This window comes from Rhinolophus sinicus, linkage group LG06 (assembly GCF_036562045.2).
Source record: "Rhinolophus sinicus isolate RSC01 linkage group LG06, ASM3656204v1, whole genome shotgun sequence".
Lineage (NCBI taxonomy): Eukaryota > Metazoa > Chordata > Mammalia > Chiroptera > Rhinolophidae > Rhinolophus > Rhinolophus sinicus.
The window spans coordinates 47,739,162-47,760,927 of record NC_133756.1 but is presented as its reverse complement, the minus strand read 5'-3'; the positions used below and the strand labels follow the sequence as shown (position 1 = coordinate 47,760,927).

The following is a 21,766-nucleotide window of genomic DNA, read 5'->3' as shown; positions in this document are numbered from 1 at the left end:
GACATACTAAATTCATTCAAATAACACTGATACACTGAGATAGTAAACATTTCCTTTAAAGAGCTTTGCAAAAAAAAGAAAAATGTGAGGAGACAACAAAAATCAAACAATATTAGAAATAAATAAGTCAAGTGGGAAGGGAAGAGAAGAGAGGCCAGTTAACAAGGAAGGAGTGAAATGTGGTTAGGAGCAGCCTGGGTCTAGATCTCTAACCGTCACTGACTAATGTGGGAGTTGTGCTGATACTTTAAAGGGGATTTGGCTGAATTGCATGGCATGGCCACTGCCTACAATGATGAGACATTTTTAATTGTTTGGCTGGTGTGTGGCTTCTGAAAGTCTTTTTTTAAAAGAGAAGTGCCAGGGTGGGGAGAATAATACTAAAGGATAGGCTTTTAAAGTAATTATTTGAAAAAGATTACACTCATTGAATATATAAGTGCTAGAAAGATGGATAAGAAATAATTTTAAACCTCTTTATGGTACTGCCTCATATAGGTCTGGTCACATAAGGTTACAACTGGTCTGGATGGAGCATGATTCTAATAAGCTCACAGTCATACAGAAGATAGAGGCCATCTGTTTACAATAGAGGGCATTGTTCCCAACAACCATAATCAGCCAGCGATCTGCAGGACAGTGGTGACAAAGGAATCTGAGTGACAGAATATGTGTAAATCCAATGCCATTCTTACACAAAGGCTTGTAGATATTTTGCCAGTGTTCAATAATAGGATCTTTTTGTGGTACGTAAGCAAACATGTATTAAACACCTACTGTATACCATGTTTCCCTGAAAATAAGACCTATCCGGACAATCAGCTCTAATGCGTCTTTTGGAGTAAAAATTAATATAAGACCCGGTCTTAGTTTACTATAAGACTGGGTTAATATAATACAATATGGGTTTTATATTAATTTTTGCTTCAAAAGACGCATTAGAGCTGATTGTCCAGCTAGGTCTTATTTTCGGAGAAACATGGTATATCAGGTTCCCATTACGGAAATAACTATAGTTATTATTAATTTAGGCATGAAATCCTGACAGCTTTTTTTTTTTTTTTTTTTTTTAATGTTTCTCCCATTTATCTTTTCCTGTTTCACTTGTGGCTTTAAGGTCCCACCTTACGTTGTGGTCTACTCTAACTGTCCAGTCTCATTTTCTTACGTTCCCAAAGCACATCCTCCCCTGCAGTCAAGCCTCATTCCTTACAGTTGTCTCCTTCTCAGATGATACGCAGGTCTGCCTCAGAGACTGCTCATGATACTGCTTTCTCCCATTCCAACTGTCTAAACTCCACCTATCGTTGAAGAGCACTCGATTTCCACTTCTTCAATGAAAGCTTCTTGACTGTTCCAGTCTTCATTAGCCACTCCTGTCTGAAGTGATAGTGTAATCACAATGCATCCCACGATTTAGTGCTTAATTATAGAATGTCAGTATTGAAAAGGACTTTAAGATCACCCAGTTCTACCTCTCAATCTACGTGTGAATCCTCTCTACCACAGCCCTCCCAATGAGTTTTGCTCTTCACTCAAACATGTATCTAGGCAAATCTTACCATCTTTTACCTTCATTCATTTATTCAGGTGATATTTACTAATTACCTCACGTTCCAGCCATTCCACTAGGGACTGGGAATTTGACAGTGAACAGAACACAAAAATTCACATTGTATCGTGAAGAAACTATCATATAGTGAGTGGTAGGTGCTAAAAGAACATAAAATAGTGTATTGTGTTAGACAGTGACTGGAGATGCTAATGTAGATAGGGTGACCCAGAAAGGCCTCTCCCAAGAAATTAATGCCAAGGGCTTTAATGATGAGAAGAGGCCAGTCATGTGCATACCTGGGAGAAAAGTTTTTCAGACAGCAGGAACAGCAAGTGCATGACTTTGAGGTGGGGTTGGGTGTAGTGAGTTTGAGGAATTGGAAGAATGCAGTGGGCGAAGTGGAGTAAGTGGGTGGGAGAGACCTGGGAGAACAGCTGGAGAAGAAGCCAGTGGTACATCCTGTACAGCTCACAGGTCGTGGTGAGGTTTGGACAAAACAGTTTGCAGTTAATTTGAACTAAATATAGATCATTCTATTTTCCTTCTTTTGTCCTGGTGCTGCCTCTAGATGTCAGGTAGAACAAGTGTAGACCCTCCTCCACAGAATAGTCTTTTACATATTTGAAGATACCTATCCGGTCCCCAGTGAACCTTTTCAGAAATAGACATTTTCATTTATTTCTACTATTCCTTCTACTGTCTCAGGAACCATCACTATTCTAGTCAATTTCTTCTATGTATCCTCCACTCTCTCTGTATTCCTCATAAAGATGGTACGTAGGCCACTAACACAGGGCGGAGTATGTCTATTTCCTTACTTTCTAGTATATGTTCTATTCATACATCTCAAGATTGTATTAAATTCTTTTTTTTCTTTTTTCAGTGAATCACACTGTTTAGTCATATTGAGTTTTCTGCCAAAATCCTGGGATCATTTTCTACATTGTCTGCTGCTAAACTGTGCTTCCCTTCAACCTATACTTCTGTGAAAGCCATTGTAGGATTTTGTTGTTGTTGTTTTAGATTGAAGGGCAGAGTCTCAGATTTATCCTTATTATATTTATTTGGTTTAACTCATGACACTAGCCTTTCAAATTTCCTTGGGATGCAACTTTATCATCTACTGGATATGCTATTCCTCTTATCTGCTTGTCATATATAACCTTAATGAATATATTTTTCTGAATATTCACAAAAGTCATCTAAAAATATGTATGGAATAGGGTTAGAGACAGAATCAAAGGTAAAATCTATAAGGGCTGAGACCCTCTGTCTTATTCATTGTTGTTCCTTTGCTCACCACAGTGCCTAGTACAGAGCATGTTTGATGGGTTAAACTGGGAAAAATACTTGGGCTCTTTGACACAGATCCTTTCAAATTGACACAGATCCACTATTACTAGCTACCCTCTAAATTGTGCATTCATTCATTGGATTATAGTCAAATTCACCCATGTTATCATCCTGACCATAGGATATCAAGAGAGACCCTCATTTTGTTGCGGCCCAAGGATACTATAGCCACTACAATTTTATGGTCCACCAGTTTTGTAAGTCTTGTCCAAAAAGGAAGTGAGGTGGTCAGAGATGCCTGCCTCATACAGAACCTGGTTCATGCTGACACCTGCAGATTGTCTAGTTGATCATTTTCTAAGTGTTCACAATCTGAAGAATCATGCTGGCGTTGCATTTAAGACCACACTTCCCATTCAGTTTTGAAAATTAAAATAATATTTGTCTGTCTTCCATGTTTCCTCAAAGATCTCTGGTCTGTCAATAGTTTTACTGTCATTCATTAGGTCTAGAAACATGAACTCATTGTAGGGAATTGTGTGCTCTTTTAAAATTGCATGGCAGGGGGCTTGATTTAGTTGTCTCTGATCATGTTTTTCTACCTCTTTAATTTGAATGCTATTCTTCTTTATTGAAAAGACAGAACTAAAAGAGACAAAGGGTTTTTTATTATTATTTTTTTATTCACACGCTATTAGTTCTAATGTAATCCTGATCCAAAAATAGATTAAAAAATCATTTTTTGTCACCTTCACATTTTTCGTAACCAGTAACCATTGTGGTTTCATATAATTCTATATATAGATTGGTGCCATTCTTTTACTCTCTTTGTTCATTGACCTTCTCCTCTCATGCTTTGTACGCACCTAAGTTATGTATGAGCTTGTGAGAAAGCAGGCTGTGTAGTTACATTGCTTTCTCTAGACCCTTCCTTCCTCATGGAGAAATCACATAGTTAGAATTTCCTTTTTGATAACTTTTTAACCACTTGAGCTGCATTCCCTTTCAGAGTCTTCTGCCATTGAACCATATTTTCTTCTGTATTTCAGTCTCAGACTTTCTAAACTTGGTCTGTATTCAACTTTTCTTTCCCTAATGATCATCCAGGGGGACTTTTCTTTTGAGGCACCATTGCTTTATTTTCGCCAACAAACTCCTCCTTGTTTGCAAGTCTGAGATTCTAGTCATTTCATCTACTTTTTGGGAGATGAAATTGTGTGTTAAGTCAAAAGTTAATTAAGAATTACTTTAGTTGAATGAAACCCTTAGTAAATGTCTGAATATTTGAATCTCTATCATTACTCTTTCTTATTCCAGCCCACCAAATCCTTCCTATTGCTTCCTCTGAAGCATATTTATTATGTCATTCTACAATCTCAAATTTATTTCGTTTATCATCCATAGTCTATGTTGGTATGTAAAATGCCTGAGATTGAGAAACTGTGAGAATTGTTTATGACCCATTTCTCAATTATTATTCCGATTGATAGGATTTGGCGCCATACTCATACTGTCATTGTTATTTCTAAATGATGTAGACAGGAATTGTTTGCTTGCAGGTGACAGATACCTGCTCAAGCTAACTTAAGCTAAAAATGGGGCAATTAATGAAAGAATTCTATGACTTAATGTCATAGAATATGTGACCAGGGAGAATAGCTGGGCTCCATGAGGAACTCAACTGACATCTGGAAAGTTAAGAATTGATACCACACTATGCTCCTTTGATCTCATGGCATGTTTGCACCATTCTCCAGCTTCAGCAGCCCTGCATTCTCTGCTTCATCACGCACAGGGAATAAAATGATAATGTTATTTCCAATAGGCATGATCCTCCAGATCAAGTGCCCTAGTCCCAAAACTCAGTCTTGGTACCCCTGCTTTGAACAGTTTCCCAGATATGATTGTCTTGGTTTGACCTATGGCTTATTTTGTTTGGTGTCACAAAGTCTACTATTGATCCAGTTATTTGGAGCTGGGAAGGAAAGGGTCATTTTATACCAACAGATTGTGGAAAACAGCTTTTCCAAGAATGATGTGAAGGCACAATAGAAATCATTTGAAATTTGCAGGTCAGAACCACCATCTTCCACTCTAATTAGTGCTATAACTTTATTTTTGTTTTATATTTCCTTTCTCGCAATCACATTAAGTAGTTTCCAGCCAAACAGTTTCCATTTTATACTTCTTTATAAGATACACTCCCATATTAGATACGAGTCTTTCATTCCAGTACTTATTTTAAACCATGGTTTAGGACTTAAATTTCATTCTATGATCTCTGCCATATCCTTGCCTTTCACCCAAAGAGAATCAATAAAAACATCTCTTATATTCACAACTGTTTCAGTTTCCTTCCAATGATGTCATTCCCCTAAAGATATATGCCAGTCTCCCTGTAGGAGTCAGCATCACCGGATGCTATCCTGGGCTTATGCTTGGGAAAGATGGCAGTACTAGCTCTCTGTGCTGCCTCTGAGCTCCACCCTGGGGAACCTCCAACATCAAGATAGATTCCTTCCTCCCAGGGTCAGTATTGAGTGTCCTTGAGCTACCAGGGCTATTCTGTTCTTTTTTTTCAGCACTGTTTCCTTCCTCAAGAGGGGTCTAGCCACTTCCTGTCTCCGCCTTCTGCAGAAACTACATCCTTAATGTGCATCTCCACTGGGCCAATACCTTCTTTTTCTTCTCTCTGTCACATTTCTCTACTCTTTATTCTATGGGCTCTGGTTTTGATTCTCTTCTCTTTCAGACTGTTCTGTTGAGCACTTTTCTAGAATTTATGGATTTGCCTTTGTGGGGAGGAGGCTCATACCTATTGTATATTTTTAGTTCAGTAGAATTCCTTCTCTTTTACTTTCTCTTTTACCTTTTCATTTATTCCTCTCTATACTATTGAATCAAGTTTTGAACCTCTTCAACTTTAAAGTCAGGCTCTTATGCTTTGTAAGTTTGCTTTTTAAATTCTATTTTATTGGAATTGTTTATGCTTAGATGCTCTTTGAGAGGCCAAAACATATTTTTCAAGCCTTTTCATATTTTCAAGCATGTAAGTTCGCTAGTTAGTGTCCCACATACCCATAGCTTATGCTTGCTCTGACAGGAAGATAAACTTAGCCTTTTCTCTGCTTGTCATTAAACCAGTGCCATGAGGTCTCATGAGTTTTGGTTGGTATTGAGATATCAAGGTAAATATTATCCTATATTGCTTCATTTTCTTGTTTCTTGGGATAGAAGTTAAGAGCATAGCCTTAGAGGTAAGATAGACCTTTGTAACACAGGGCAAGTTTCTGAAACTCTGTAGGCCTCAGTTTCTTTGTCAGTAAAATGTGGATAACAACAGTTCCTATTGTGTAGCATTGTTATAAAGATTAAATAAAATGCGGGTTCAGTGTTTACTACATAATAAATACTCAATAAGTCCTAGTTCTAGTTATTGTTGGGATTACTTTTGCTAGATTGTAAGCTTCTTGAAATTGGGAATCATATCTCAAACTTTATTAAGTAATTAGTACTTAATACAAATTTATTATTATTCATTTATATAATAGTTATGTTTAGTGATAAGAATTACAGAAAATGAAACATATTGGAATTAAGATTATTAGATTTGATTCTGGTTTCTTTATATTATACTTCTTTATTTCACCTAAATACATGGGTTGCACTTAGATGCTGTTTTATTTCCTTCTCCTAATCTGACTTAAACATTTTTTTGGAAACATATTACTCATTTCTAAACTTTTTTTCTTTTCTTGCTGGGTGGGGATGGGAGGATCAGATTCAAATTCAACTAGTATTTTTAAGTGTCAGCTCTGTGTCAGGCTCTGTGCTAAGTGCTCAAACATACCCAGATATTATCTCCATTTCATAGATAAGAAAACCCAAGGCTCAGAGAGTTCAAGTGAATGGCCCAAGATATATAGTTAGTAAGTAGCAGCTATAAGAATGACATTACTTAACCATAAACCAGCAAGAAAGAACTTTAAGAGGAATATGACTAAATAGTAGGAAGAATATATATATATAGATTTTTGTTTCTTCAAAAGGGAGTGGGGAGGAGAGTCAGGGAAGTCTCTGTGAAGGAGCTGAAATTTAATCTTTGAGATGGCCAGTCAATCCATGAACAACAGAGTTGACTAATCTGGAACAAATATTTTTCCTTTCATTCTTTTCATTTTCTTAGTTATATATAATAGTTTATGTTTAGGGAATATAAATGCAAAGTAGATAAGTTGCCACTAATTAGAAGATGAGATGGTAAACATTGGAGAAAGGCGTTTTACTCAATGATATGTGGACTATGAGTACATTTACAGGCTTTAATATATAAAGAATAGAACTAATGGAAGAAGACCTACTGTCAGTATTCAAAACGATAGTACATATGTCCCTTCACCAAGTTTGGTTACAGTTCTCGTAATATAAAACTAATCCTTGAAATGCTTGGTAAATATGCTGATTCTGGGTACAAATGAATCCTCCACTTCTGAAAGCTTGGTGTGGGCTCCGATTTAGGTCTCCAATACATGTCCAGCGATTTCTGGCGCCTTTTTTGGAAATACACCATTTGGCATGATCCTTAGAAGAACTGAAATAAGATTGTCCAGATATCTTAATTGCTTTGATGTTATAGACGTGGTAAGGAAGGGAGCAGTTTGAAGGAAGCACTGGTTTGTTTCGCTGCCAAGTTTCTGCTAACAAGTGTGTCTTCAACTGTTGAGCCATCCAGGCTGCAGAAATGTCTAGAGTTTATAAGAAGAGAGATAGTGAGGTTAGTACTTAGATAAGTCTCTGAAAATATCCTTAGGAATGGACATCATCATTCACCCCTGATATGTGGATGTCATAAGCATAATAACAACAACATAATTGAAATAGTGATTGAGAGAATATTTTATAAATGCTAAAGTCATGCACATAAAAAATTATTACTATTAACTAAAACGACATTGGTGTCTGAAAATGTCTTTTTTCCTCCCTTCTTTTCTACATCTTCCCCTGAATAATAAGAATATTTCCTCTACAAAATCCAAAGTGAGTCCAACAGCAGATTTATATAACATATTGTTTAATGATGGTCTTTCATACCATCAGGAAAAGATTTAGACTTCGCAAAATGGAGGAATTTTTGTCCCTGGGCTGACTGAAGTGTGGTGAGGTGCCGGCGAGGGATGTTTGATGAGCTGGACCTGGCACACAGCTTGGGAATGTGGGTGAGCTCCTGGTGAAAGGTAGTTGGGATGGAACAGCTATAAATGTTTGGGTTGCAGACCAAGAGCTGAGAATCTGAAACAAGAAACAATCAAGAAAAATTCAGAATTAAGATACAAATGGAAATCTTGTTGATAATATAGATCTTTTATGAGTTAAAAAACAAAACAAAAATATTCCCTTCTTCAAGCCAACACCTTCAAATAATTTTGATTAAAATAGTTGACACTTATTGAGCACTTCCTACTTTCTAGGCATTGTTCTATGAGTTTTACATGTATTTACTAATAAATCCTTATTGTTAGGTAAGTTCTTTTGTCATTAGCCTCATTTTATAGATGAATTAACATAAAATTTATTTCGCATGCCCAAGGTCATAAAGCTTGTAACCGATGGAGCTGATATTCAAACCCAGGCAGTCTGGCCGTGGAGCCCAGACTGTTTTGTTTCTTTTTTCCTCTCCTATATGCACATATACAAAGGTAGAGAGCTTCCATGTACCAACCATGCAGTTTCAAGAGTGACTCATCGACACGCACAGCTAATCTCTATGCTGTTCAGCTGTCTAATCATTACATGAACTCCACCAATTAGACTGGGGTTTGACTTGACTCAGACATCCTTGCTTATAAAATGAAAAATGGATGCAAAACATTTCTAAACCTCTTATCTCTAAAAGCAAGTCACACTTTGCCACTATTTAGCAATTACCTAAGTAAAAATGATTGGTAAAACAGTGTTCTCCTCCTCCCCTACCACAGTTTTCCAAATCTAAGTATTTGGGCCATTTGAGCTTGAGCTCTCAAAGGAATACCATCTGGGGGCTGAGAGGGGTCAGGTTGGAGGCCTACAGGCAATATGCAATTTACATAATTAAAAAAATAAGATTGAGACCACATTTAAAAAGTAGGAAGTTTCTCTCTCTCTCTCTCTCTCTCTCTCTCTCTCTCTCTTTCACACACACACACACACACACACACACACACACACACACACACAGATTTCTGGTTACTCTTGAAAAATATGGAGCTCTGTAACGATTAGGTCTACATTCCTGCTGAGCTACAATATGATGGAGCTAAAGCTTTTGAGGGAAGCTAGGGGATAGTCAACACCCCAGTTTGTCACTATCCCCACTGCCCATACAATATCCATTGTTTTCACTCATTTCTGTTACCTGTCTGGCCCCTGTAAACATTTTTAACTACTACCCTGATCAAGTTCATAGAATTTATTGAAGGACCGGGAAACCAAAGTCCTGTAAGTGAGCTTGCTCAAGGTCTCACCATGGCAAAGCCAATATTAGAATTTAGGTATCAGAGGGTCTATGACTAGAGAAACAAATCAAGTGACAAATTTATTAATAATCCCAAATCCCTTCTTCAACATTGTTCTCTCTCTCTCTCTTTCTCCCTCCCTCCCTCCCTCCACACTCTAATGTTACCTATTGCTTCATACTGGTTGTACTTGAAAGTTACGCAGATGCCAGTTTGTCCATATTGTATCCCTGAGGACGGATACTCATAGCCTTCTTCAGGAATTGGAGGAAAGTGAGGAATAGAATGAATCAGCCAAAACCCCTGGACTTTGTTCCACAGCAGTAAACCTACCAAAGATAGAGTCAATACAAATAAATTGGAAAAACAAAGCTCCTTTTTAAAACAGAATTGAAAGTTGCAACATTTAAGTCCATTTACCCTTTGGGCTAATAGTTTATTAGGCTGATAATTACAATGATCATGCTTATTTTTTCAAACTCTTTAAAACCAATTCAGGCACACATTACATTGCCCCATTACTGATCATAGCCACCACAAAAGGGGATCACAGACAGCCACCCTGTGAAGGGTTCAGAGGAATTTCATTGGAACCACAAGGAAAATTTGTTTTGGCAGAATGCAAATTTGAGAAATTGGAATTTGACCTTGTTAAACTATGTAGTTACCTGGGAAGCTTCAGATATATACTCGTATGTATTCACTGCTAAGCAGCTAAGCTCTTTTCAAAAGCTTAAGAAACAGTTGAAAGAGAGAACATCAAATGAAGAAATGTACTTGCACTAATTTGTTGTAAGAAAGAGATGCTCATTTATCTATGGAAGAGTCACCTAATTCCCAACAAAAGAGGCAAAGAGAAAAGCCATGCTCAAGCATCGTAGTTAATTGTGTTTAGGAAAATATCTCAAGAGCAAAATAACATGAAAGCCAGAAAGGAAGAAAACAGAAAGATTTTCATCATCTTGTGACCTGGCAAAAAGAACCCTGTCCAATATGACTATTTATGACTATCTCTGTGTTTATAAATACATCAGGGTAGTTTGGTATGCTAACTAGACTTTTCCATTTGCATAAGGCCATGCAAACATAAAACATTCATGTTTGCCTTATTGTTAAGTGGAAATCAAATGCCTGCCAGTTATTTCTCTTTCAAAAACACAGTTTAGGGAAGCACTCTAGTTCTCTCTCGGTGTGTATAGAATCAATAACAGTATGTGGGTGGAAAATGTTCAAAGTTCGGTGACCTACTGAGCTGGATGACTTTCAGGGGCTCTTTTCTGCGTAAATGAGTGTGCTGTTTGGCTGTAATCCTACCCTCCTTGTACAAATGCCACAGGATGTCAGGGCACCTGTTGGCACAGAGAACTCCCCCGCATGACTCGGGGCCCCATTCCCTTTCCAGTCTTTTTTCCAAACCCTTGTAATAACAAACAGGATTGAGTGAGAGTGGTGGTAGGAGGTTGTTCGAAGAGAGGTTGGAAAATGTGGCATGTTATAAAAATTATTGGGTTCCATGCAAATAGGACATCAGGAGGCCAAGTTGACTAAATCAGAAGCTTTCAAAGCTCATGACATTTGACCACCATTACAAATTATTTTCTTAATCACAGGTTGCAAACTGGCAGCCCACAGGACAAATCCAGCCCACAATACATATTATTATGCTTGCAGAGTGTTTTTAAAATGTTGAATTCATTGCCAACGTTTAAAAACTAAGGAGATTTCTAACAAATACCAATTTTCAACGTCTTCTGAAAAATTGCATTCCTATAAGTCACGCTGAGTAGTAGCTGCCCCTTTAGAACAAGTACGTACCCTCCACTTTTCCAGTTATCTGCTAGTTCAGCCCACTTCACTTGCTGACATCACTTGCCTGTCCCTGAAGACATTTGACTTTGGAACCTTCTAAATACTTACTGTCATGAAAAGTCATTCATAATATATAAAGTTGAAGAAAATGTTGAAAAATAGTCATAACATTAGTTTTATAAACATGTTTTAAAATATGTGTTACAGAAAAGGTAGAAAGGGTTAATTTTGATTATCTAATGGGTATTAAGATTGCAGATTTATTTTTGCTTACTGGCATTTTGAATTTTTTAAAACTGCAACACATGTACATGCATATACATAGTTTATAAATAGAAAAATACCAAAAGTTACTATATAAAAGTTACTACACTATATTTTAAAAAGATATATAACAAAAATTACTATAATGTAAAAACTAATTAAAAATAAAATTTCAAAAATGCTTATTTCAAAGGGAACTATACACTAAAAGAGTAAATTTTACTTTATGTAAATTATACCTCAATACACACACACGCCTTTATATATATATATATAGACTGACTGGTTATTTCCAGTAGTCAGTGCATGGATTTCTGTTATAAAAAGCATATATGAAAAAATATGTTAAGAAAGTGAAAAGGAGACTACCAAGTCAAATTATGTAATTATAACTCGTGCTATAGAAATCATCTCATTTGTTAACTCAAAATAAATCATTAAAAAGGAAAGGTATCTTTTTAGTGTGGAATGTAAGAATATTCACAATGGAATGTTTAAGAAATGTTGATTTTTAGTAGGAAAGAAACTTTCATACCTTTGGCGTGTCCATACTTGCGGCTGTAATTCAAAGATTTGGGGATTCCATCATTGTACATTAGATAGGCTGTGCTGTTATTCTGCAGGAACATATTAGGGTTATAATGGCATAAATCTTCCACTCACAAATGCTCACAACATTTTTACCAGCTACCTGGGCTGCAATACAGAGCTGTCATTAATTCACAGGAGAAGTCATCCATTCCCCTGATAAGCAGCTTCCCCATCACTATGAATTCTGTGACATGCAAGACAAGGGACAGGATGTCCATTCTCAACCATGTGTGGCTTTGTCTTGTGTGGCAGGAGCCCTATGCATTGTGATGTGTATATGAGGGCAATATTCCTATTTCTCTTGGTTGTTTTGGACCCACGTTTCTGATTTGACAACCAGTGTATAATAAAGAAATTCTTAAATATTTGTTCAGGAAATGAAGTAGGAACAACCAGACAAGGATTACATCTGGGCTTTTTTCCATTGATATTATAGGCACAATGCAGAACTGGTTGTCAGGATCTGATTTTCTCTGCCTACTTTGTGCTTCACTGCTTGGTCATAGCTTTGTGTTTAATCAGGATTCTTCATTCTCTGCTCCCTCTACTTCCCTGATAAGGGAGGATTTTTCTTCAGTCCCTTTCTGTGTCATTTCTCCTTTCTAACTTGGTATTTCCCTGCGTAGAAAAAAATGGTGAAATTGAATGTGTGAGATTGGACTTCCTCTGGTAAGCAAAATACTAGTAAATTCTCCAAACAGTTGGCCAAATCTCTGAGTCAAAATGAAGCTATTATTTTGATAGTATCTCTTTGTCATGTTTTGGAAACTTGCTTATATTTGTTCTGTGTGGTTTCATTTCATTTGTGTCACGATGCAGTGACTTCTACTGAAGCCAATGAGGTCAATATTAAAAAACGTCAGTGACGTAATTAAAAGCAGAAAAGGACAACCTACCTCCTTAAAAATGGCCCTTACTTTTCTCTCAGAAAAAAGATAATAACGGAGTCTCTTACAGTTGCTTAATTATTTGATGTAACCTAAAAACATTTGTAAAAAAAGGTACAACGTAATCTGTGTAGCGTTCTTGGCCACTGCGCTTTAGAAGATTCATGAAACGAAGCTGTTCTCTTATCCCCGTTTTCCATAATTGACCATAGCTACCATTGGCATTCATATCCTCTTTTGGAGAACTCTGACGGTTAGTCATTCTATAAGCTTGTAGTGAATGTGGTAATGAGGACATTGTGTGTCTTTGGGGTACAATGTGGAGGGGCTCTGGGAAGATTCAATGAGAAACTGTATTCTTATAATGGATGAAGTTTATTATTCTCACCAGGTGTGGAACAGCCAGCTAAGTTTGTATGGATTGCAGCCCTAGTGGGAGAGAGGCTCTCGGATATAGAGGAAAGATCATAGATTTAAGAATAGGCAGGCGTCAGCATCTGCCTTTGGACAGCTTCATTCCTTTAATACATACGTTGGGTATTATTTTGACTATTGGATGTTGAAGAGGAGTGCAGCCTCTGCCCCGATTCTAGCAAGTGATATAGACAGGCAAGTACAGACAACTGCAAAATAGTTTGATAGGTGTTATTATGAACATGTATGGAAGGTTCTTACTTACAAAGGCAAAAGAAGGAAACAATTTTAAACACAACCCGCATGATGGCCAGGGTCACCTTGACATTTGAAATTTAAAACCGGTTGACCTGATCTAGCATTCTACTCTGTTAGAAGTTCAATTCCAGATGAGACAGTGGGGAGTTATGTTCTCATGGTCACTTCTGGCACATAGTTTTCCTTTCCAAAAAGCACCTAATCTCACCTAGATCTCACCCACTAGTGTTGTTCTTCTTTTGGCTCCGTGCCAATCAGACTTGGAAATCAGCCTCTTTACTGTCATTTTCTGCCTCAAATCCATCGCTCAAGGCATTGTGTGTGAACATGTTTCACTGAAGGTCTGAACAAAGACTGGTGTTACATTATCATGCTGACCTGCCCCCATCTCCCTTTATATTTCTTATACTTTTTAATCCCTACCTCCCATGTACCCCATTTTATATGGCAGAGCAGTTTAGCTCTCTTGCCCTTCTTGGCTCTGGAGCTACGTTTGAGGCTCCAAAGTCATTGTTCCATTCTGCCAAGTTAAGAACCATCTGCCCCAACTAAGGTAAATGACAGAGGTTTGCAATGTTGCTCCCCGCTGCTCCTGCCAGTTTCTGAGATGAGGAAGGGAACACTGTAATTGTTTATCTTCTCCTGCTGGGCTGTGCTCTGGGGGTCTTTATCCCTAACCGTGGAAAGTAGAAGCAGTTTTCATTTTACACAATAATCCATTAATTCAAAACAGAGTTGTTGCTGACATTAAATAATTTTTAAAGCACCTAGAACGGTGCTTGGCACATCACAGGGGTTCAAACAGTGTACAAATAAGTTTTGACTTTGTAACTTGGCTCTGAAGGCTGATCCCAATGGTAAGGAAATAAAGTGAATATCAGCACACACGGTGACAGCTCGCTGCATACTTTGAGTAAATACTCAAATATACATGTGCAGTCATGCTAGAGTCTATCACAGTCTTATTATGGGGATTAAATTCGTTAATATATGTAAAGGCCTAGCACATTGTAAGTGCTGAGTCACTTTATATATTTACTTCTCTATAAATTGTTGCTAGGGAATGCATACATGAGTATAACTGGATATTAATTATTGTTCGATTTTGTCACCCCTGGTTGGAAAGCGTATCTTGCCATTGAACAGCAGATGGTGTCTGTAACGTTGGGGGACTGCCCGCATACAGCCAGCAGGCCTCCTTACCTAGGTCTCTTTGGCTGGTTAGCTCACTGCCTGATGAAGTCCAGATAGCAGGTTGCATCTCTATTCAGGCAGTTTGGTTCTAGGGTCTTGAACTAGAGTCCTAGCTCTCAACCTACCATTTTGGAAAAGAGTAAGTAAAAGGAAGACTGTGTGGGACCCTTTACTTATGTCACCACCACTCATAACCACCATGGCATAAACAGCCCATATATAACTCCTGGCATATGGATCACAGATCTGCAGTTCATTGTAAATATTTCCACTAGAGGGATAAGATAGCAAGTACTGAGCAAATTGGCACAATTTGGCAGCCAGGAGATTTCAATATGCAATTAGTTCACATCTTGCCCAGTGATACTATTGGACATGGTGCCACATGTACCAATAATTTGGCATTGCTGTAGCGTCTGATGACATATTTCCTAAAGTCTTGCTCCGATTAATTCAGATTCTGAGCTAGCTTATTTCAAGTTGTTAGGGTTGGGGGGTGAGTAGGTGAGCAGTTAAAATCTTTTGGAAGCTTAGGATTCTGTTTTATGCATTTTATATGATTCAAATTAATAATTAACTATAACATACCTTGGAGGCATATGCTTGATACAGCTGTTCTAATGTCCTTCCCAAAACACTCTTGGTGCTATTCATTAGTTGCTTACTCCGCCTCCAGCTTCTGGTTGTAGAGTCTAGGTATAGGTACTCTAACCCAATCTTTCCGCTTTCCTTGTCCTGGTATTTAGGTAACTTATAAAAGGTAAACCTAGCAAAGGAAATAATTATGAATTACTAATATTTATTGACTGTAGTCACTGTGGTAAGCATTTAAATACATCATTTTATTTACGTTTCACAATAAGCTTCTAAGGAAAGGGATATGCTCAAGCTCTTTGCTGTTTTTTTTTTTCCACCCTTATTCTTACTCATTTCCGGAGAAGGAAATGCAAACCTGACTGGACACATTCTAAGACATTAACTGGCGTGGTGAGTGGGGCCCCTGAAGAGGAAGTCCGCGTACATGGAGAATGCCTCTCTCTGTTGTTTCCACAGTCCGTGTGGCTAGAGTGGGGAGAAGGCCAAGGCCCCAACCTGGACTGTAGAGGTCTTGGATGTGTTTCTCTTCTGCCCTTGGTGCTTGGCATGTTCACCTTTGCAACTGGCCGGCTGGGTCTACCTTCCGGGTAGGTAGAGGGTCCCTTGAGCCTCTGGCCTCAGCCACATTCTTCAGTTCAGTGTATCAGAATGCTATGCATTGAGGATTCAGGCCCAAGGCCGGCTAATTCAGTAGACACTTTGCTTTCCTTTACTATTGTCTCTCATTTGGATATCGCCTTTGGGTATCTCACAGGGAGGAAAGGGGACTGGGTCCATATAGCATTGGGAATTCCTTGGATCATCTAGCTGAGGGTTTCTCAATGTACTGTATTCATATTTTGGGCCCCCCTTTGTTGTGGGGACTGTCGTGTGTATTGTAGCATCACTGACCTCCACCTATTAGATGCTAGTCGTACTCCGTAGTTGTGCCAATCTAAAATGTCTCCAGCTTTGTTGAAAGTCCCTTGAGGGCAAAATCACCCGTGTCTAGACAAGTACTCTCTAATAGCATAAACCCAATAATTAACCCTCAAATCACTCACAGTGAAGCAAACATTGTAATGCATTCACAATTACCACACAATAGTGTCTCAACTGCCCATAAAAACTTCTCACGCTTTATTTGGTTCTCTTCAGTCTTATGCTTCTATTTCACTAAACTCTTTCCTGCCCTTCCCATGCTTTCTCACTCTCAGGGCAATGTCCTCACATGTGACAGGAAGTGAGAAATTATTCTTTGGAGGCGACTATGATACTCTGCCCTTTAAGTTTCACAATAAATTGCAGCAGCTTATGACGTCTGTGTCTCACTGTCTGCTCAGCTGAGAATCCTCCAGATGACTATTGCTAAGTAATACGTCCATTCAGTTGAGGCAAAAATAAATTTTATATACTGATCATGATTTGATGGCCCACTGGTGAAGGGTGTGTGCCCTGTCCGTGTGCCATGGCACACCAGTTGAGAACTAGTGCTTTTAAATCTTTTTCCTGGGAGATCATCTCCAGTTAGATGCTGAAGATTCTCAAATCAATTTCTAGCCTAGACCTCTATGCTGAGGCCAGACACCTTCAACTTCATGTTTTTGAAACCAAGTTTATAAAATTTCACTCTAAATCTCCTCATCTTCTGCTGTGAGGGAACATATCCACACAGTCACAGAAGCCAGCAATGCAAAAATCTTTCTTAACTTCTCCCTCTTTCCTATGACCCTCAGCCCATCCATTACTAAGTCTTCTCAGAGTGCTTCTTCCTCTGTATTTTCACGACCACTGCTCTAACTTGGGTCCACACCTCTTCTCACCTGTTAATGCTGCAAAGGTCCTGTTGGTCTCCATGACTCTAGACTGGTCCCCAGCTGGCTAGCCTTCACAATACTGCCAGTGGGTTTTCTAAAATGCATATCTGACCGCATCACTTCCCTGTCTGAAGCCCTTTGGGAGCTCCCTTTCAAGGTCAAGTTCAGACCCTGCAGCTCAGTACATGAAGGCCTTCATGATCTGGCCCTCCCTTATCTCTCTAAGCTCACCTTCTGACATTTCCTTGCATTTTCCTGAAGTGTGAGCAATACTGCTTCCAAACTTTCCCATTGCTTCTTGCTTCTGAACCTCTTCATTGCTTCTTTATTGCCCAAACTGGCCTTGCATCACCACTGCTTTTCTAGCTAACTCATATGTGTTCTTAAAACTTAGCTCCAAACTACTTTCTTAGAGAAGGCGTTGGGGCTCTATGCTCCCCAGTGCCCATCTACACCCTTACCACATAACTACGAGCTCCTTGAGGGCAAGAACTAGGTTTTGTTTATATTTGTATTTTCAAAAGTCTGTACAGGGCCTGGTAGGAGTTCAGTAACTGTTTGCTGAGAGACTGAGTGAGTATGCCTATGTTCTTTAGCCTGAAGTTTATTTATACAAAGCTTGACGCCAACCATAATGGCAAACCAAAATATCCGAATTAAAGAGTGAAAAAGTGATCAAAGCTCTAGGGGAATCCATGACTATGATACAATATTGTGTTTAGTCTCTTTGCCACCATGCAAGGGGCCAGTGACCTACCTCCCATTCCCACAGCTGCCTGTGCTACCTAGTATTATCGAGGTTAACCAAATAGTGTTGTGTACGATCATGCCCTCTTTCTTTCTCATTGTCATAAGGAGAAGCGCAAGCTCCAGTGTCAGAAAAACACAATCCACCTTCTGTCCTTTGTCAGTCTCTAAAAGGATGTTGGAAGGGTTCTGTTAGGAAAGCCACAATGCAATTAAAGGAAATTGTCAACTGAGAGAAGCTCTACCCCACATCAGTGGTCACAGTCTTTCCTGCTGAGGGCAGTGAGTCAGACCCCCAGCGGCTACTAAGCTCTTTGTCATGGGGAAGCTCCATCACGCAGAAGTCTACCCCTATCTGGATGTTTGGCCTATTTACACACTTTAATTACCTTTCTTTCTTTCTTTCTTTCTTTCTTTCTTTCTTTCTTTCTTTCTTTCTTTCTTTCTTTCTTTCTTTCTTTCTTTCTTTCTTTCTTCCTTCCTTCCTTCCTTCCTTCCTTCCTTCCTTCCTTCCTTCCTTCCTTCCCTCCCTCCCTCCCTCCCTCCCTCCCTCCCTGCCTCCCTCCCTCCCTGCCTCCCTTCTTCCTTCTTTCCTTCCTTCCTTCCTTCTTTCTTTTTTTTTTTTTTGCTTTGAAGTACAATTTTCTTTTTCTTTTTTTCTTTTATTCTTTTTTTTCATTAGTTTCAGGTGTACAAAACAGTGTAATAGTTAGACATTTATACCCCTCACAAAGCAATAACCTGCCTCCCCCAATCTACTACCCCTCTGAAACCATATATAGCTGTTACAATTCCATTGACTCTATTCCCAATGCTGTACTCCACGTTTCTTTTTAAGGGGAGAGTTGGGTTGGCAGTCTCCTTAGGAACTTCACAGTAAATCAATTCGCCTCTGATACTCTGGCTTTCTATTAATATTTGCATGCACCAATCCTTCCATTTCATCTACTTACCAATCCACAGCTTTACCTTCTTCATTTCTGCACGATATTGTCGCCTCCAGGACCCCAAAGAGGCCAAGGAAGAGCAAAGCCAGGGTTTTTCTTAGCAGTCTTGCTGTCATTTTCTACCTGTCGTCTTTATTCTGTGCCACAGCGGGAAACTTTCCCCACAGATTGTAGAGTCTGAGTTTCAAGTCTCTCTCAGGCTGTGGCAGCTCTAACATTTGATTCCACTTACCTCTGCTATTTAAGGTTCACGAATTTTCAGAATGGGAAGAATTCCCTGTAATCCTGTGATTCTGTCACCACATGCCAACGTGACTCCAGATGCCATTGTGCTGAATTGTTGAGTGGTTTGCAAAGTCATCAAAAAGCCCTAGAGAGAAAAAAAGGATGTATAGTTAACCCTTTGGAGTGAATATTTTGTAGTATGAAGTTCAGTAGACAGGGCAATTCCATGCTGATAAGTCCATGTTGAATTAAATATTTTTCTTTTTTTCCCCATATGATTGTCTCTGTATGAGTGACAACAAATGCCTGTGGTTCACCCATTAAACAAAACTGACAAAACATATGGCTGAGTAATAATTAGGATCGTTCACTTGTAATAGTCTCTATCTTAAAGAAACAGTTCCTAAAGGGTACTTCAAAGGGTTGTTTCAAAGGAAGAGCAAATTCAGTTGTAGTTCACCAAAGATGTTTACACATCCTCTCCACCTCCTGGTTTTAGCCAGTTAACATGCTGCTTTACTTCAGAGGTCTTCGTGTCCAATTGGCTGTGATGCAATCAGGTAAACATATTGACCGCTCACTCTTCAGGTCCAATAAAAAAATGTTACAAACATCTGTTTTACCCAAACTATTCTTTCTCATTCTTGACTGAATCTGAAGGTAAAGGCCAAGAGAAAATGGCCCATTATCTTAACAACTATAAAAAGGTGAGACCATTCTCTTTTTAGAGGAAGGGAGGGATGGGTAGATAGGCATATGAAAGGAATTTCTTTAAGTGAATGATGCTTTTGAATCCGTTATTAAAAATGCTGTTACAATAAATAGCAGTTTACCTCATGCCTGGAGATCATTATGGCTCTGATCTGTCCCTGTAATTATGGATTCGGGTCAGAGTCACTTAGGAATTCAGACCAAACTGGATCCTTGCAACTCGGATCAATTCTGTGGTTAAGCTGGAGTTGTTCAGTGTTCTCAGGGTTCATCGGAAGGGGAAGGCTTGGGTTCTATTTCTCCTAAGACAGAGTTTTGTGAGGAACGTCTGGACCACCCGCTCACATTGTCCAGTGGTGTCTGCATAACGGACAGAATTCTGGGCCTCAAGCCAAACCTGCTAAATTAGAATCCTTCCAATTGGGCTCAGGAATCTACATTTTTTTACAAGGATTTTGATAATACGATGTACACTAAACTTTGAGACTTGCTGTCTTGAGGCCAAGGCTATGCTATATCTGGTAGATTCACAATCTACCAAACTGGTAAACCAGGAAACATGTTTCTGACTGTTTCTCTATGGGTTTCTTTCTTTCTTTTTTTTTTTTTTTTTATACATGTTTTTACTGCATTCAGAAAAAGAAAAGTATCTCAGCAACCCTAACCTTTTCATCACTTTCTAAAAATTTTCATAGCATTAAGTTTATTTTTCTAAGTTGAAGTGAAGTAAAATTAATTTCATTTGTCTTGTGATACGTTTTGGTATTACAATGGTAATAGCTGAGTGCACCAGGCATTTAGAGACTATAAGTACCTTGTTTTCAGTTATGTAGGCTGACAACAAACAACATTTGTTGAATAAAATATAAAATAATTCCTGTTTTCTCCTCATTACATGCTTAGCACAGTGCCTGGCAAATAGTAAGTGCTCCACAAATGTTAACTAATATTATTTTACTGCAACCTGAGCACTTCCTGTGATTGGACTGGGGGACATCTGTATTAAGATGGTTTTTGCTAAGTCCAATTTTATTTCAAGGTCTGGGAAAACGCTGTTAGGTTACTTTCTTGCAGATGTCACTCTTAGTAAGCTTTCTTATCTCCCATTGTTGCTGACGTGATTGTGCCGACTGTCAATCGACAACCTTCCTTATACAATCACTAGGTGTCAAACACTGGGGAGCTCCAGGGATTTCAGCATTACCCGAAAGCCTAGATTCCAATGTGTCCCAGTTTTTACTAAAAACAGCAAAGTAATGTTGTGGAAAGAAACAGTGAATTTGATGGATGGAGAAAATGCAAACTGGGCAGAATTTTTTTTCCACAATATTATCCATTTTTGAAGCTCAAGCAGTACAATATTATGAAAATACCATTTCTGCCTCATAACACGATTGCTTCTAAAAATAGTAGAAAATCCCTTCATTGTAACTTGCCAAAGCATAGTGAACATGGAAGAGTTCTTCACTTGGTAATGGCCTCCTTATTTTATGGTTGAAAGTTTGCATTCATTCATCCAATAATTCTAGAAATTCTCAGCTTGGAATTGTGCCTTTTCCATATTTGTTCTATCACATCTTTCTAGTACATTTTATGTTGCATTCATATATTCATATATTCTATCTACTGTGTTTCTTAATCCTTGATTAATCCTTAACTAATCCTTGATTCTTTATTCGGATCTATCTTCCAGTTCTCTAATTCTCTCTTTGGCAACATTAATATATTACTTAATCTATTTCTTCCAAAATCTAATTCTTTCTTCAGTTGCATTTAATCTGTTTCTTAATCCACATATTAATGCATTTCTAGAAGTTCTACTAGCTTCTTTTTCAAATTTACTTTGTCTTTTTTTTGTGGTCCTTTGTTTCTTCCCCAAGAGAAGACACACTGTATCTCAAGAAAAAAAATATGCTCAATCTTCTCTTTTATTTCTGTAAAAGTATTAAATACATGATTTCATATTTTGTGTCTGATAATTTCACTA

At 38.4% G+C, this 21,766-nt stretch overlaps 2 protein-coding genes across 6 annotated transcripts in view; one reads left to right on the top strand and one right to left on the bottom strand.

The window, feature by feature from the left end:
- Positions 1–7,113: 7,113 nt before the first annotated feature.
- On the bottom strand, positions 7,114–19,553 carry DNASE2B (deoxyribonuclease 2 beta). 5 transcript variants are annotated; one of them, XM_074335050.1, is made up of 7 exons: positions 19,483–19,501; positions 18,850–19,213; positions 15,345–15,522; positions 11,948–12,029; positions 9,507–9,668; positions 7,940–8,137; positions 7,114–7,593 (listed from the first exon to the last, which is right to left on the bottom strand). In XM_074335050.1, exons 2-7 carry the CDS (start codon positions 18,957–18,959, stop codon positions 7,244–7,246), a joined length of 1,080 nt encoding a protein of 359 aa, XP_074191151.1. In that variant the 5' UTR covers positions 18,960–19,213; positions 19,483–19,501; the 3' UTR covers positions 7,114–7,243. The 5 variants fall into 5 exon arrangements, with proteins under 5 accessions (XP_074191151.1, XP_019570801.2, XP_019570802.2 ...); XM_019715242.2 differs by having other exon boundaries at positions 18,850–19,553; XM_019715243.2 differs by having other exon boundaries at positions 19,076–19,550.
- Positions 19,554–19,645: 92 nt separating this feature from the next.
- The window catches only part of LOC109436574 (uricase), a 28,406-nt gene continuing 26,285 nt past the window's right edge, over positions 19,646–21,766 (top strand). Inside the window, exon 1 of the mRNA XM_019715248.2 lies at positions 19,646–19,775. Coding sequence (XP_019570807.2) covers positions 19,746–19,775 — 30 coding nt within the window. The 5' untranslated portion in view covers positions 19,646–19,745. The remainder of the gene's footprint in view (positions 19,776–21,766) is intronic.